This window comes from Streptopelia decaocto (genome assembly GCF_964273445.1).
Source record: "Streptopelia decaocto genome assembly, chromosome: 5".
NCBI lineage: Eukaryota > Metazoa > Chordata > Aves > Columbiformes > Columbidae > Streptopelia > Streptopelia decaocto.
This window is the reverse complement of record NC_138659.1, coordinates 4,023,296-4,036,701: the sequence shown is the minus strand read 5'-3', so window position 1 is coordinate 4,036,701 and position 13,406 is coordinate 4,023,296. Positions and strand designations below refer to the sequence as shown.

The 13,406-nt window shown below is 59.8% G+C and overlaps 2 protein-coding genes across 4 annotated transcripts; both read right to left on the bottom strand.

The window, feature by feature from the left end:
* Nucleotides 1-1,683: 1,683 nt before the first annotated feature.
* BEST4 (bestrophin 4) lies at nucleotides 1,684-5,791 on the bottom strand (the record flags this gene model as incomplete). Its single annotated transcript, XM_082052863.1, has 9 exons — nucleotides 1,684-2,155; nucleotides 2,465-2,619; nucleotides 3,058-3,138; nucleotides 3,414-3,566; nucleotides 3,862-3,939; nucleotides 4,028-4,182; nucleotides 4,490-4,723; nucleotides 5,240-5,334; nucleotides 5,640-5,791. The coding sequence occupies 9 exons, from the start codon at nucleotides 5,789-5,791 to the stop codon at nucleotides 1,747-1,749; spliced, it is 1,512 nt and encodes a 503-aa protein (XP_081908989.1). The 3' UTR covers nucleotides 1,684-1,746.
* A 1,674-nt stretch (nucleotides 5,792-7,465) lies between these two features.
* LOC309440206 (uncharacterized protein) lies at nucleotides 7,466-12,426 on the bottom strand. Of its 3 annotated transcripts, XM_082053635.1 has the most exons (3): nucleotides 12,342-12,426; nucleotides 10,323-10,390; nucleotides 7,466-9,450 (listed from the first exon to the last, which is right to left on the bottom strand). In XM_082053635.1, the coding sequence occupies exon 3, from the start codon at nucleotides 9,425-9,427 to the stop codon at nucleotides 8,234-8,236; it is 1,194 nt and encodes a 397-aa protein (XP_081909761.1). In that variant the 5' UTR covers nucleotides 9,428-9,450; nucleotides 10,323-10,390; nucleotides 12,342-12,426; the 3' UTR covers nucleotides 7,466-8,233. The 3 variants fall into 3 exon arrangements, with proteins under 3 accessions (XP_081909761.1, XP_081909760.1, XP_081909759.1); XM_082053634.1 differs by lacking the exons at nucleotides 10,323-10,390; nucleotides 12,342-12,426 and adding an exon at nucleotides 10,266-10,297; XM_082053633.1 differs by lacking the exons at nucleotides 10,323-10,390; nucleotides 12,342-12,426 and adding an exon at nucleotides 9,723-9,775.
* Between the last annotated feature and the right edge of the window lie 980 nt (nucleotides 12,427-13,406).

Here is a 13,406-nt window from a genome sequence, read left to right as displayed (position 1 = left end):
CTGGCAGTGGGACCTGGGCTGGGTGGGATGTTTGCATAAGCACATTCCTTCTCCATAGTGATCTGGGGTAAACTTTCTCTGCTCTCCAGCAACGCCTGTTTCCAGAGAGGTGAGGCAGACGCGATAAAGGACGCTTGGCAGGGTTACGTCACGGCTGCTTCCTCTGAGTGTTTCTTCCCCCTCACCCTCCGCAGAGTGCAAACAGTATCCAGGGTGTTTCTGAGGGACTTAGTCCAGATGGAGAAACTGAGGCTTATGGAGCAAGTGCCAACTTGGTGTCAGAGTGGGAGCTATAAACCTGGCCCTTGATGAGCAGGCTTATGGCTAATTCATCAATGCACGCTGCTTATTGAGTTATTGCTCTAAAAAATGCAGCTCCCAAGGGCAACGGCCCATGGGAATGAAAGCAGCACCTATTGCCCAGCAGAGCTGTGCTGGAGGTGTGACGTGGGAACGGGACGGTGGCAGCTGGCCAAGGGCGTGTGGCACCTGGCTCCCACAGTGACATGGGCTTGGGACCTTGTGCAGCTTGGCCATAGGATGTGTAGTGTCTGGTCTGGCCTCGGCGTAGCCCCGTGGATGTGCATGGGGATTTACCTGCCTGGGTATAGGCAAGCTTGCCATGCACTGAGCCACAGAGAGATGGGCAGGCGCTGGGGTTAAGCACAGCTTTAGTCTGGGTAGATTTATGAGATGCCAAAGCCTGATCTAAGGACCTTACCAGCTTCTGCAGGTATGTGCCAAGGGCTGAATTTTAAAAAAGCTACTTTTCATACGATGAACAGTCAGGAGTGTTACCAAGGTGAGGTCACTCGTCACCTGAGCGCTGCTCCTTGCTGTTGAGTGGCTTTCTCAGCTCCACACTGTATTAACTTTAAGATATTTTCAGAGGACATGGTCCAGCCCAGAAAGTGACCTTGTGGTTACACTTTAATGGGTCCAGCAGTGGCCTGGAGCATAGTGGACAAGGAGCAGGGCTGGCTTGTTGTGGGGAGACAGGAACTTTAAAGGAAAAGTGGCTTTGGGAAGGGCAGCTTGCAGGAAAGGGATTTTTTTAACAGCTCTGCTAATATTCTCAGGGGAAACACGTCTGAGTGTGGCAGTCCGACAGGGCTTAAAGCATTAAAGCTTTTGTTTATTTTCTGTCTGTATCACTTGGTCTAATACCCCACAACCATCACTGGTGTCAGCCCTTGGGGCTGTGCCCTTTTTCCCCCAGGAGAACATGCACACTCCTTGACAGAATCCAAATTCACTCACCTTTTGGATAAATGTGATGTCCCTGCTGTCTTACTGCTGGGGATGATTTGCACCAACAAGAAAGAACCTCAAAGCTGAGGTTTGCAATAACTTTATTAATATTGAGGGGACATCTCCATCAAGGCCTTGTTTTTCTGCAAGACTAATGCTCTCGTCCTATCCCTTGCTTGGAGTCTGGGCCGTCCCCTGCACTGGGCAATGGGAGCAGGGAGTGAGCCCTCCAAGGTGCAAGTCAGTGGCATCATTGCACAGATGGGTTGAATCCTGCAGGTTTGGGGCTGGCAGCTAGTGTTGAGGGCTATCTGCCCAATCCCAAACCCACCAGGATCTTCCCATCAACCTGGGGACGCGGCTTGGGGCTGATCCAGGTCTTGGTTCTGGACAGGGGTCCAAGAGCCAGTGTCCAGGGACAGGGAGCTTCGTGGCTGCTGGTGGTGGTGCCTTGAGGTGGGGGCATTTATTCCCAACTATTATTTTGGGGCAGCCTCAGGGCTCCCAGTCCTCTGGCTGGTCAGCCATGATGCTCTCGCTGGATGGTGCCTTCACCTGGATCAGCGGCAGCTTCTTCCTCCGTGTTTTGGAGGCCTCCGGTGGCGGGATCCCCCCCAGGGTTGTGGTGGACTCACCGGCCCGGCTCTCCTCATCCTCCATCTCCTCCTCCTCGATGCAGAACACTGACTTGGCGTTCTCAGAGCGGTTGGGGTAAGGGGAGGGGAAGCCGCCATCCACCCGGGGATGCCGCGAGTGGGAGTGGGCTCGGCTGCCCTGGCCGAGGTTTTTGATGCTGATGGCGGGGGATGCAGCAGCAAAGAAGCGGCTGAGCAAAGGTGTGTGGATGCGCGGCATGCTCGGTGAGGCCTCCGCTGGCTGCGTCTGCTCTGTGTCCTCGCACATGCTGGGGGAGCACAGTGGGGCGATGAGGATGGGCTGCCATCCTCTGCAGGGATGCCCAGCACCACTCACCGCCACCATCCCAATGTGTTTGCAAGCAGGGAGCAGCTCTAGGAGGCCACATCACTGTCCCAGCAGCTCATCCATTGCCCAGCGCAGCCCCTGAGCTGCACAGGGGCTGGGCAATGTGCTCCGGGGGGGTTTGCTGTTTGCTCGCTTTAATTGGGCCTGAGGGGGATGAGCCTGGTTGTGCTATTGCCACCCTGAAACACTCGCCCTCTTCTCCATCCCCAGGGCTGTGCTGTGCACTCACCGCATGTCGAAGGTGGAGCCCAGGAACGAGGGCTTCAAGGTCTCTGCGGCCGTGGCCGTGGTGTAGGGGGGCTGAGCCGTGGCCTCATTCCAGTATTTGTCCTTCACAGCGGGGGGCAGGTTCTGGTACATGTCATCCACGGAGAGCAGGGACACCTGGGCACGGCAGAGGCAGGGGACAAGGGGTGGCTTTGCAGGGACATGAGCAGGACCCGTGTTTGCAGATGCCGTTTCCAATGCCAACCTGGCAGGGGTGAGCCTGGGCTCTGCAAGGGGACGGGGGGCTCTGGGCATATCCCCCGGCTGCATTTTGGGTTTTCCCCTTTTGGATGCTTTTCTCAGAGGTGACAGGCTGAGCAGCACTGCCAGGCTGCTGAATGTCCCTTACGGGGTGCTGACCCTGTGGTGGGGGGCAAACTCATGGAAGGACAGGGATGGAGGGACAAGGTGCAGTCCTGCTTCCTTGCATGGGAATCTATTTTGGACAAGGACTTGTGTGGCCTGGAGCAGGGCTGGGAGCTGGCAGGGGGTAGAGAGATCCCTGTGTTCCAATTGCAGCAGCCCCACACAGCATCAGTCTGGGGCAGGACCCACCTGCAGGTTCCTGTCTATCAGCTTGTTGGTCTCAAAGTCATCGTCATCTTCTCCAAAAGGATTAATGATCTGCTCTGCAACCTGGAGAGGGTGGGGGCCAGGTGAAACAGGACAGGAACACCTTCCCGCAGGGCTCTCCATCCCTAAGTCCACCCATGAGGCACATGAAACGTGCAGACTTGGAGCTTTATGGTGCCCTGTTGTGATGGCTGGGCCCAGAGGATGTGTCCCCAAGGGCAGTCAGCAGTGTCATGGCTGGTACCATGCCCTGGGCCAGCCACCCCTGGCCCAGTGGGTGCTCAGGGCCACCTGGCCACCCCCAGCCCAACAAGGCCAGCTGCCTGACCATGTCTCACCTTCAGCCAGCCGGCATAGAAGAAGAACTGGAGGAGGGTCGAGAGAGGGATATACATGTCCAGGTCCCCCTCCTGCCCTGGCTCCAGCGGCTCCAGGAACTGCCGCCCGATGAGGCAGAAGGCAAAGAAGGAATAGACAGCGATGGTGACCACCTGCCAGGAGGCAGCAAGGATGTGAGAGGCTTGGCCAGTCACTGATGCTCTTGTGGGCTTTAAGTTAAACCCCACTGCCCTGCCCAGGCTCCTGCACATCCCTGTGGGGCTGTCAACCAGCAGCCGTGCTGGATGCAGCACCAGATTCAACGGGGGACTAAAGTGTTTTTAGGAGAATGGGTAAAGTGCTCCCCGTTGGGGTGCAGGGAAGAGGCTATGGGGCTTCTCTGCCATTGTGGGGTGGAAGGAACTGGGATCTGGGCTCGGGGGGCCCACGGGGTTTGTGGGTACCCACCTGTGTGTACACCAGGGGGATGCTGATCCAGTCGTAATGGAACAACATGCTGCACTTGGCGCGGTAGAGGTTCAGCTCCTGGGCAGAGGGGACAGGGACAGGTGACCCCAGCTTTGCACAACACACCCCGCAGCACCTGGTCTCTGAGCACCCAGCGCCAACTCACGTCCATGAGCAGGCGAAGGGCCACGTCGTCGCGGATGCGGCCGTCCCGCCTGGCCTGGGCTGCCAGGTTGGTGAACCACACGCAGGGGATCCAGTACTTGTTGAAGTCGGAGTGGAGGCTCTCAAACGTCTTGCGCTCATCCTGCGTCATGAAGCCTGTGGCGGGGCAGAGGCTCAGCACCATGGCCCCCACATCGGTGCTAGAGAGCTCTTTTGGGGACACGCAGGGTTTTCTAGGTGACACTACAGCCCCAGGAGGTGAGCTGTGGGCAGAGGGGACATGGGGCTCTTTGGGGGTGAACATCCATGCAAGGAGGCTACCCTGTGTGCGGGGCAATTTGGGGCAGGGATGCCTGGAAGGATCCCAGCCCCCAGCACACCCTCCTGGTGACAGGGACACATCCATGGCCCCCAGCTCTCACCCCACATTGCAAGCCATCACCCCCAGGGTTTAGCTCCTCACCTGCTTCCACCACATGATCCATGGTGGGGAAGCGCTTGAGCACCCTGGTGCTGACGGAGCGCAGGATGAGGACCGCTGACAGGTTGGCGTAGCGGATGAGCGTGCGCCGCAGAATCCGGCCTCTCTCGTCCTTGCCATGGACGTTGCTGGAGATGACGCACATGAGCTGGTCGGGCAGGGGGATGCTGGTGTACTGGGCCCACCACCGGTTCACAATCAGGGTGACATAAAAACCTGCACCAAGAGAGAGCACGTGGCGGGCTCAGAGTGGCTGGGCAGTGGGTTGAGGTGAGGATGAGCACATGTCAGGAGAGCTGTCACGTTGCCAGGGGTGACAGACTTCTCTATGGCTGGGAGATAAAGCACAAGTTGTCCTTCCCCTTGGGCTGCCCTCCCCAGGGATGGAGGTGGGGATGTCCCCAGTTCTTCCCTGCCTGGGCGTAGCTGGCACAGGACCGCACAGCCACCTCTTGTAGATAAGGTGCCCCTTTCTAGGGCATGGGGAGGGTGCAGAGTGAGCTGCGAGAAATCACAGCCTCCCACTGGCATCCCCACGGCCAGGGGGCTGCACTCAGCTGGTTTGGGAGCCAAGTGCCATCCCTGGGGTACCAGACCCCTCCATCCCCCATCCATCAGTGTCTGATGGATGTTTTGGCATGGGGTCAGGATGGGCAGAGGGGCAACCTCAAGCAGCCAGTGCATGGCGGAGCAGAGGACTCAGACTCCAGGGTTCAGGGAAGGGACATGTACCTAGGACGAAGGACAAGGGGATGAGGTCTGTGGAGCGGTTGCAGTATTGAGCCACTTTGGTATAGAGACGCTTCTGCTCCTCGGTCAGCAGCCGCCTGCAGTGGACACGCAGCGGTGTCAGGGACATGCAGCGGTGTCAGGGACGTGCAGTGGGGTCAGGAAAATGCAGCAGGGTCAGGAGCAAGCAGTAGTGCTGGGGCACTGCCTTGCACTTCCACAAAAACACATCTGATTCCCCTTCTCCTCAACCTCCCCTGCCCACAGCCACCCTCTCTGGGGGAGTCCCCTTGGCTTCTCTCCCTGCAGGAACCTCAGTCCATGGCTGATGGGGCATCTCCACACGTCCCAGAGGGTCAACAGGGAGGGACACAACTGGCAGTGACATGCTGACCCCACTCACCGGTAAACAAGGCTGAGCACAGCATACAGCACCACGAAGACGATGAACTCCTTGTACAGCAGCTTGTAGATGCTGCCTTTCCAGCGGAAGAGCAGCTTGGAGAAACCCCCGAAACGGGAGTTGGCAACTTTCAGCGTGTAGGAGATCGTCATCGCAGTTCAGCCTCAAGCCTCAATGGAAAATCCTTTTCTTGCTGGCTGCTGGCTTAACTGGGGAGAACTGGGGTTCCCGCCACTGTCCAGGCTGCAGGACCTGGGGATACACGCTCAGTCCCACACCAAGCACTGTGGCCCATCAGCAGGATCCCCCCACACCACCGCCCTGCCCTCCCCACACCAGCCGCAGCCACTGCCTGCTCCCTGCCTGCACCCACCTGTCCCACAGCGCCTCTTCCCCCTAAATACCCCAGCGTGGGCCCGTGTGGCCAAGCCCTCCCCATGATGGATTGGGGCTGTTAGGGGCAGGGAACAGGGAACTCCGGGTTGGTCACACCTCCCTGCCACCGGCCACAGCCGGAGGTTTTGGTGGGGGCTGTGGGTGTCGAAGCCGGGGTTGGGCAGGACCCGGAGGGGCAGTTTGTGTTGTTCTTTGCAGCCATGGTGGCTGAATTGAGGCTCTGTGAGAAGAAGGGGAAAGGATGGAGGGTTGCATCCCTGCCAGCCCTGGGAACAGGATCCCAGGGTGTGCAGGCAGCGCTGGCACTCAGGGAGGGCTGAGGGATATTTCTGGAGCATCGCTGCAAAACTTTCCCATCGCTGCCTGTGTCCTCGCTGCCAGCAACAGGCAGCGCCTGCGGCCATGGGTCAGGCTGCAGCCCCTGGGGACAGCTGCTGACCCCTGCCTGTCCTGCCTCTGCGCTGTGGCAGCTTCTGGTCCCTCCACATCCCTAGGGGAGACTTGGGGACAGTATGAGCTGGGGCACACAGGGATGCCCTGGCTGCACGACCTGGCAGGGGGTGATAGGTGTATTAAAGGCTGGCACCGGGCCACTTTCCCAGGGCCCAGGAGGGAGCACGAAAGGGAAAATTCCAGTGGGACATAAAGCAGTGGGAAACATCAGTGAGTGACAGTGCAGGGAAACCATCTTGTCCTTGTTCCTGACCCGTGCTGGGGCTGGGGCAGAGCACGGCTGGGGCCCGTAGCTTGTCCTGCTGTGGGCTGCCGGAGCCCACGCTGTGCTTTGCAGGAAACGCCGCTTCCTTCGCCGGCCGGAGCGCCGCGTCCTGCCCTGCCCGGCTCCCTCCCTTCCTGCCCGGGCACAGCGCCCAGCCCAGGCCCAGGACGGCTCCAGTGCGGAGTGGGGTGGCTGCTGGGGTTTCCAGCCTGGGAAATGTCCCCCTGGGCAGGGGGGTCAGGACTCAAGGGCTCCTGCATTCCCCCATCCCTGGAGAAGGGCTGGAGCACCTGTGGGTGAGATTCAGAGGGGAGTGCCTGTGCAGCGGGGTGATTTACAGCACCCCAAACCTTTGCCCTGTTTCCAGGAGCCCCACAGGTCCCTGCCCTGGCTGGGAACCGCAGTGTTTATAGCAGGCTTATATCTTTCCCAGGCAGGCTGTAAATCACAATGCAAGGCAGAGGCTCCATTCACCACCCACCAGTGCCCAGCTCTGCTCTATCTGGCTGGTAAAATGGTCCCAGGCCTGGTGGATGAGACCCACACTGGGGCATCAACCAGGGCACAGGAGGGGAGATGGGGTAGGAGTGAAGCCCCCCATCCCCACACCCTGTGCTGTCCCATCAGTTGGCTCCCCGCCACCCCAAACCATGCACACACAGGGGTGGAGTCGCACTACCAGAAGTAAAATTATTTATTTCTTATTGAGAGCTTGATCTTACAGGGTTTTGCAGCACATTGGGTAGGGGAGGCTGCAAGGGACGCCATCCAGTGCCTCCCCAGGGGTGTCTGTGCCTTGCACACCTGCTCACACCCACCCATGCACAGTCCTCACACACACGTGTGCATGCACAATCGTGTGCAGCAGCACACATGCACTCGCTCTTTCAATTCCCCATGCCATGTGGTGGGACACGATGGGACGTGTGGTGGGGAGAAGGCAGGGCCAACTCAGCCTCCCCCTGCCAAGCCAGGGCACCCCATCCACATGCCACCCCCTGAAGACCACACAGCCAGAGCCAGCCCCGTTTCGTGTGCCCAGACCCCGTTCTCTGGGGGCTGGGGAGCAGCAGATCTGTGCCAGATGCCATCTGGCTCCAGCAAGAGAGGATGGACGCCCTGGTCAGTGGGTCTGGCACACACAGTATTATCACCAGGTCCCCAAAACCAGCTCCCACCTCCTCTCCACATCCTTCTTCAGACACTGCCAACCCATGTGTCCCCAAACACTGTCAGGCTGCAGCTTGGTCCCCAGTGCCCAAAGGACCCTTACACCCCTTGTCCAGCTGCAGCATGTGGCAAGTGAGGGATGCATGTGGTAGCGCAGGGGAAAGGATGGGAATTTGGGGGTGCAGCTTTGCAAACAGCCACTGCAAGCCACAGCACGACAGCTCGTGCCTCTCCTGCTCTGCCAGCTCTGGCTACCACCTGGCTTCTGCCATCCTCCTGGAGTGCCCCTGATACAGCCTGAGTCCTGGCGTCAGTGCAGGTCGATGTTCTCATACTCCAGGTTGTCTGAGTCCTCCAGCTCAATGCCGGGTACCAAGTTGTAATAGTTGGTTGACTGACTCATGTACATCTTCTCCCGGTCAGCAGAGTCCTTCAGCACTTCGCTCACGCTGACAGTGTCCACCTCTGGCTCGCTGCCCCCCAGCTCTTCTGCACTTGGTGTTGGGGTGTCCTGCTGCCTGCTCAGCCCTGTGCCCTGCTGCCTTTCATGGACCGGCACTTGGGAACTGCTGGGGGACCCCGCTTGGATCTCCACCTCCTCGTAGAGGTCCCTGCTGCTTTCCAGCAGGTCCATGGAGGGCTGGAGCAGGACCTTCTTCTCGATCTCAGATGGGGCAGCAGGCAGCTCATAGGGGACATAGTGGTGGGGCTCTGCAGGCACCGGTGCATTGCCCCTCTCTGCCATGGCTGGGTGGCTTTGAGACCTGCTCTGGATGCTGTAGTTGGTCTTTCTCTTCTGCCTGCAGAAGCACCAGGTGACACTAGCAAGGATGAGGAGAGGGGGCAGGCAGATGAAGAGGGCAATGAGGCTGTGCGAGTGGCACAGCTCATCCCGGGGTATGCTCTGGAGATCCACACCATGATACCGCTCTGGTGCGTGGCAGATAACCTCAGTGGCCAGGCTGGGCCAGCCCTCCAGGTTGCTGAGCAAAGCACAGCTGCAGTCCCAGCTGTTGTTGGAGAGCTGGAGTTGGAGCAGAGATGGCTTCAGGAGGCTGGCGGGAAGAAAGGTCAGGGCATTGAAGCCCAGGTAGACCTCCTGGATCTGGGTCGATGCTTTCAGGAAGGACCTGGGCAGCTCCTGGAGCTGGTTGCTGTCCAGATAAAGGATCCTCAAACTAGGGGCATCTTCCAGAAAGCTTCCCGGGAGACTTTCCAGCAGGTTGTGACTTAAGTCCAATATCTCCAAGGCAGGGGGGATTCCCTGTGCATTTCTGATGGCTGTGATGCTGCAGTGTGAGAGGTAAAGCTCCCGCAGCCCCCGCACCCCTACCAGTACTTCCCAGTCCAGGTGGGTGATATTGGAGCTGGTGAAGTTGAGGCAGCAGCTCTCGGGAAGCGGAGCCTCTCGAAAAGCCTGGAAGTCCATGGGTTCCGTGCAGTTGCAGCTTTGCACTGCTGGGTCAAGGGCAAAGCTGGCAGCAAGCAGGAGGCTTCCCCACATAGACACAGTCCCCAGCCCAGCTCCTGCGGAGAGAGTAGAAGGGACAGGTGACACCCCTATGGGACCAGGACTCCGCTTGCTCCAGCCCACCATGGCGGGGGGTGAACCCCGCTTCACCCCCACCTCTGGAAGAGCCCTGGGTCCCCCCAGCCCCCGCCTCCCAGGGCTACCGCCCCCGCCAGCCCGGGGCCGTCTCACACCGAACGTCCCGCCGCTACGGCCGGGTGCCCGCGGGCAGCGATCGAGCCCCGGGGCTGCGCTCGTACCCCCCCCGGGGTGCCCTGCCCGGCCTCACCTGCCGCCGCCCGCCCCATCCTCCGGGGCCGCTCCGCGCCCCGCCGCGCTCCCCGTCGGGCGCGGCCGCCGGCTCCGCCTCGCTGCGGGGCGGCCCCGCCGCCGCCGCCCGCCCCGGCCCGGGCCCGCCTCGCCCCGCGCCCGCTGCACCCCCGTGGGCCGTGGGCTCCCTTCAGCCCCCGGTGCCTCGTCCCCTCGCTGGGCTCCCGCCAGCCACGGACCCTCTAGCTGCACTGTGAGGCGACATCCCCTAAAATATGCTTGTCCCCAGCCCCTACATTATATCCGCCCTCTGGTCCACCTTCCTCTGCACCACCCCCCCATAAACACCCATCCCCTCCTCATTCCTCCCCTCTCCATCCCCCAGAAGCCATGTCACCTCCCAGCTTCAATCTCCACCTCCCTCTGCCCCCCCACAAGACGTATCTCCCTCCAGCCCCCTCCATACGCCAGCATCAGCCCCCCAAGCCCCTGGAGACGCACCAGGCTGGCCTGGGCTGAATTGCCCCCCAGCCTGGGATGTGGGGAGAGCTCTGGTTCCCACCTCCGTGCATGTTGTGACTCCCAGCCCCACTGGGGAGAGGATCCAGAGTGAACATACTTGCAAGATGCTTCTCTTTCCATCACTGTACCCTTTATGACTTGCTTCCATCCCGCACAAGTCCTGGGCTAGGAAGGAGGAGCAGAGTCAGGCAGAAGCAGTACAGCCCACAGGAGAAGCAGTGCTGGAGAGGGGAGTTGTGTTTCCACACCCTGAAAGTGCATGTGTGCTCACCATAGTGTGAAATGTCTAAACCAGGGCATGTGGCATGGTACCGACAGCACTTTGCCTGAGCACTGGTGGGAGGTGGCTGAGATGGGACCTGACCCAAGTGCCAGTGTGGTTCTGTGGTGTTGGAGCCGAACGGGATGACCGCAGTGGGGCACAGCTCTGGTGGCTGTTCTTCAGCCTGGTTTGGGGTGCAGAGTGCCAGGACACCCTACTTGCTGCATATCTGGGGTGCCTCAGAGGCCTGGAAAGCTCAGCACAACAATAATAAAAGCTCCAGATTGTTTCAGGCTTCCTTGGGCAACCCATGCTACCCTGAGGGATGCAGCAGTGTTTGAGAAGGCTTCAAGAGTTTCTTCCCTTGATTTCACCCCTTGCTCATGGTTTAAAACTGGCACCTTGGCTACTGCTCTCACATCTCAGCTCAGGGATGATCCAGCCCCCAGTGGGAGAGCAGCAGCTTCCCTTGCCACAGACTCATTGCTCATGTCCTGTGTGCCCTGCTACGGTCTCTCCCAGACCCTCAAACCCTGGCAGAGGGTGGATTTCTGCCCCGTCCTGCTGTGGGCATTGCCTCGTGAGCAGTGGGTTTGGGGTGCCGGCAGCTCGCACTGTGCACCAAATGCTGCAGCAACAAACATTGCACCAGGAATTTCTGCTGGGGAGCAGAGATGGGATGAGATGGGATGAAGAGGGGATGGCAGCAGGGCCCACTGAATCCTGGAGTGGTGCGCAGGAAATGGCCGATCAGGCCCTTGCGGAAAGGGAGGTGCCAGCAATGCGCTGGCCTGGAGGGTTGACATTTGCCTCGCAGAGATGCCCTGAACACAGTCACACAGCCCCGGGCTGACACCCAGGGCTTGAGCCTGCTAACACCCTGCTTAGGGTGAAGCCTCCCCCGCTCTCCCCTCTCCATGGCAGCAGCTGATCCAAGAGCCCCATCACAGGAGATCTCAGAGGGCCCCTTGGGCTTTTTGGGCTGGATCCGGCCTCCTAGAGGGGATCTTCCAGCACTGGCATTTTATATACCATCCCAGATTCAAGCGCTTCCTTGGCAGACCCTTAGGATCCAGGTCCTTTTATCACTTCCTCTGCCCAGATTTGCAGCTTTCCCTCTGCACATCCCCAGACAGCCCCTGGCTGGTTGGCACCTCTGGTGCTGGACCTGGTGCTGGTGCTCCCTTCCCTCGCCCAGCTGAGGGACCAGCCGCCTTCTCCCTCCTCCTCCTTGGCAGCTGCACCCTCGTGCTTTGCAGGATCTCACTGGGTGCGAGTGCCTATGGAGGGGAAACCCTGCTCCCAAGGGGCTCAGGGCTGTCACCCCCACCCTGACGAGCTGCCCTGCATCCCAGGCTGTGAGGGTGGGGGATCATTCTGGGGCCAGGCCAGGTCTGAGTATGATGAGGGACGGAGATCCCCCAGCCTCTCTGGGCTCGTGTTGTATTTTACCATGCTCACAGGGGAAAAAAGTTTCCTAGTATCTAGATGGAATTTCCCTCGATGTAACTTGCACCAGTTGCCTGTCCCCGTTTCGCTGTACACCTCCCCAAAGCGCCTAGCTCACTTTTCCTGTAACTCCATCTAAATAGTTGTAGGCAGCTGGGAGATCACCCCAGAGCTGCCCCTTCCCCAGGCTGAGCACGTTGTTGATGTTAAAACACATTTCCTCCCGCTGCCCCAGCTCAGTGATGGGAAAACCCCCAGCTCCAATGCTTTGCATCACTGCAGTCCCAAGCTGCAGGTGGAACTGGGCTTGCTCCCGGGCTCCATCCCTCTTGGAAGGGTCCCAGTCCTGGTGGGGTGTTGGCTGTGGGGTCTGTCTGCACCTCCAAACCCATCCTGAGGGCTTACCTGGAGCCAGCGGGGAGTGGAAGCAGAGCCACCGGCAGCTTGATCCTCTCTGGTCCCTGCTGTGCCTCTGTAGGGGACCCTGGGGCAAGCCCTGTGCAGATTGTCCCGCCGCCCCCAGGCGGGTCCCCTGGGACCTCCCTGCACCCCTGGGTGCCTCCACCCACAGGCTACCTCCAGACGCTGACTCAGCTCTGCCTGGGGAGCTCCCGGAAGCCTCAAGCTGGGGCCTCTGTCAGAAAAGCAGCATTGCCCATGATGTCGCCCACGCCCCGGGGAGCCCTGGGGCCCTGGTGGAAACAGGCAGTTTTTCCCCAAGGGCAGCAGCCTCCTGGCCTGCTACCAGAGCTGCTGGGTGGTGGGTTTGCACACATTGCCTCTGCCAAAGCTGGAAACCTGAGAAAAATGCAGACAGGGCCGGTTGTTTCTTCTCTCCCTACAGGCAGGTTTGCTTTCCTGCAGAAGAAAAGAAGGTTAATTCCCCCTACAGGGGATGTGCTGTGAAGATTGAGGCTGCTTGGCTGGGAGTACTCATGCAAAAACTTCAGCATATTCAGGAGCAGCTTGAGCATCAGAGTCCTGAGTTGCCCTGGGGAAGTGTAATGCAGGGTGGGGAAACTGAGGCACGGAGCAAGGGACGTGCACACAGTCACCCCGTGTGCAGTGTGGAGCAGGGGAAGGGCAGCGGGATCTGCTTTTGAGGGGCTCGTGCAATGCTGCTGCTCCAGGCTTGTGGGGGGCTGTGGGTTTGTGGCCACGTCTGCCAGCTCCCATGCCTGTGGAGCGATGTCCCATATCCTTCCAAGACCTGTTTCGGGTGACACAAAGCCGTGTGCTCCTTCTGGCCATTAGAGAGCAGCACCACTGTGACACACTGCCCAGACACTGCCACACGCCACAGCTGGCACAGCCACCGCTACCTTGCACCGCCACCCTGCACCGCCAGAGCCCCCAGGCACCCCAGGACTGGGTGCCCAGGTGCTGAGGGGCAAAGATGGACACCCCCAGTGGGACAGTCCTGCAGGTCCCCAATCCTGGACTGGCCACCGTGGGCAGCCATAGGGGACT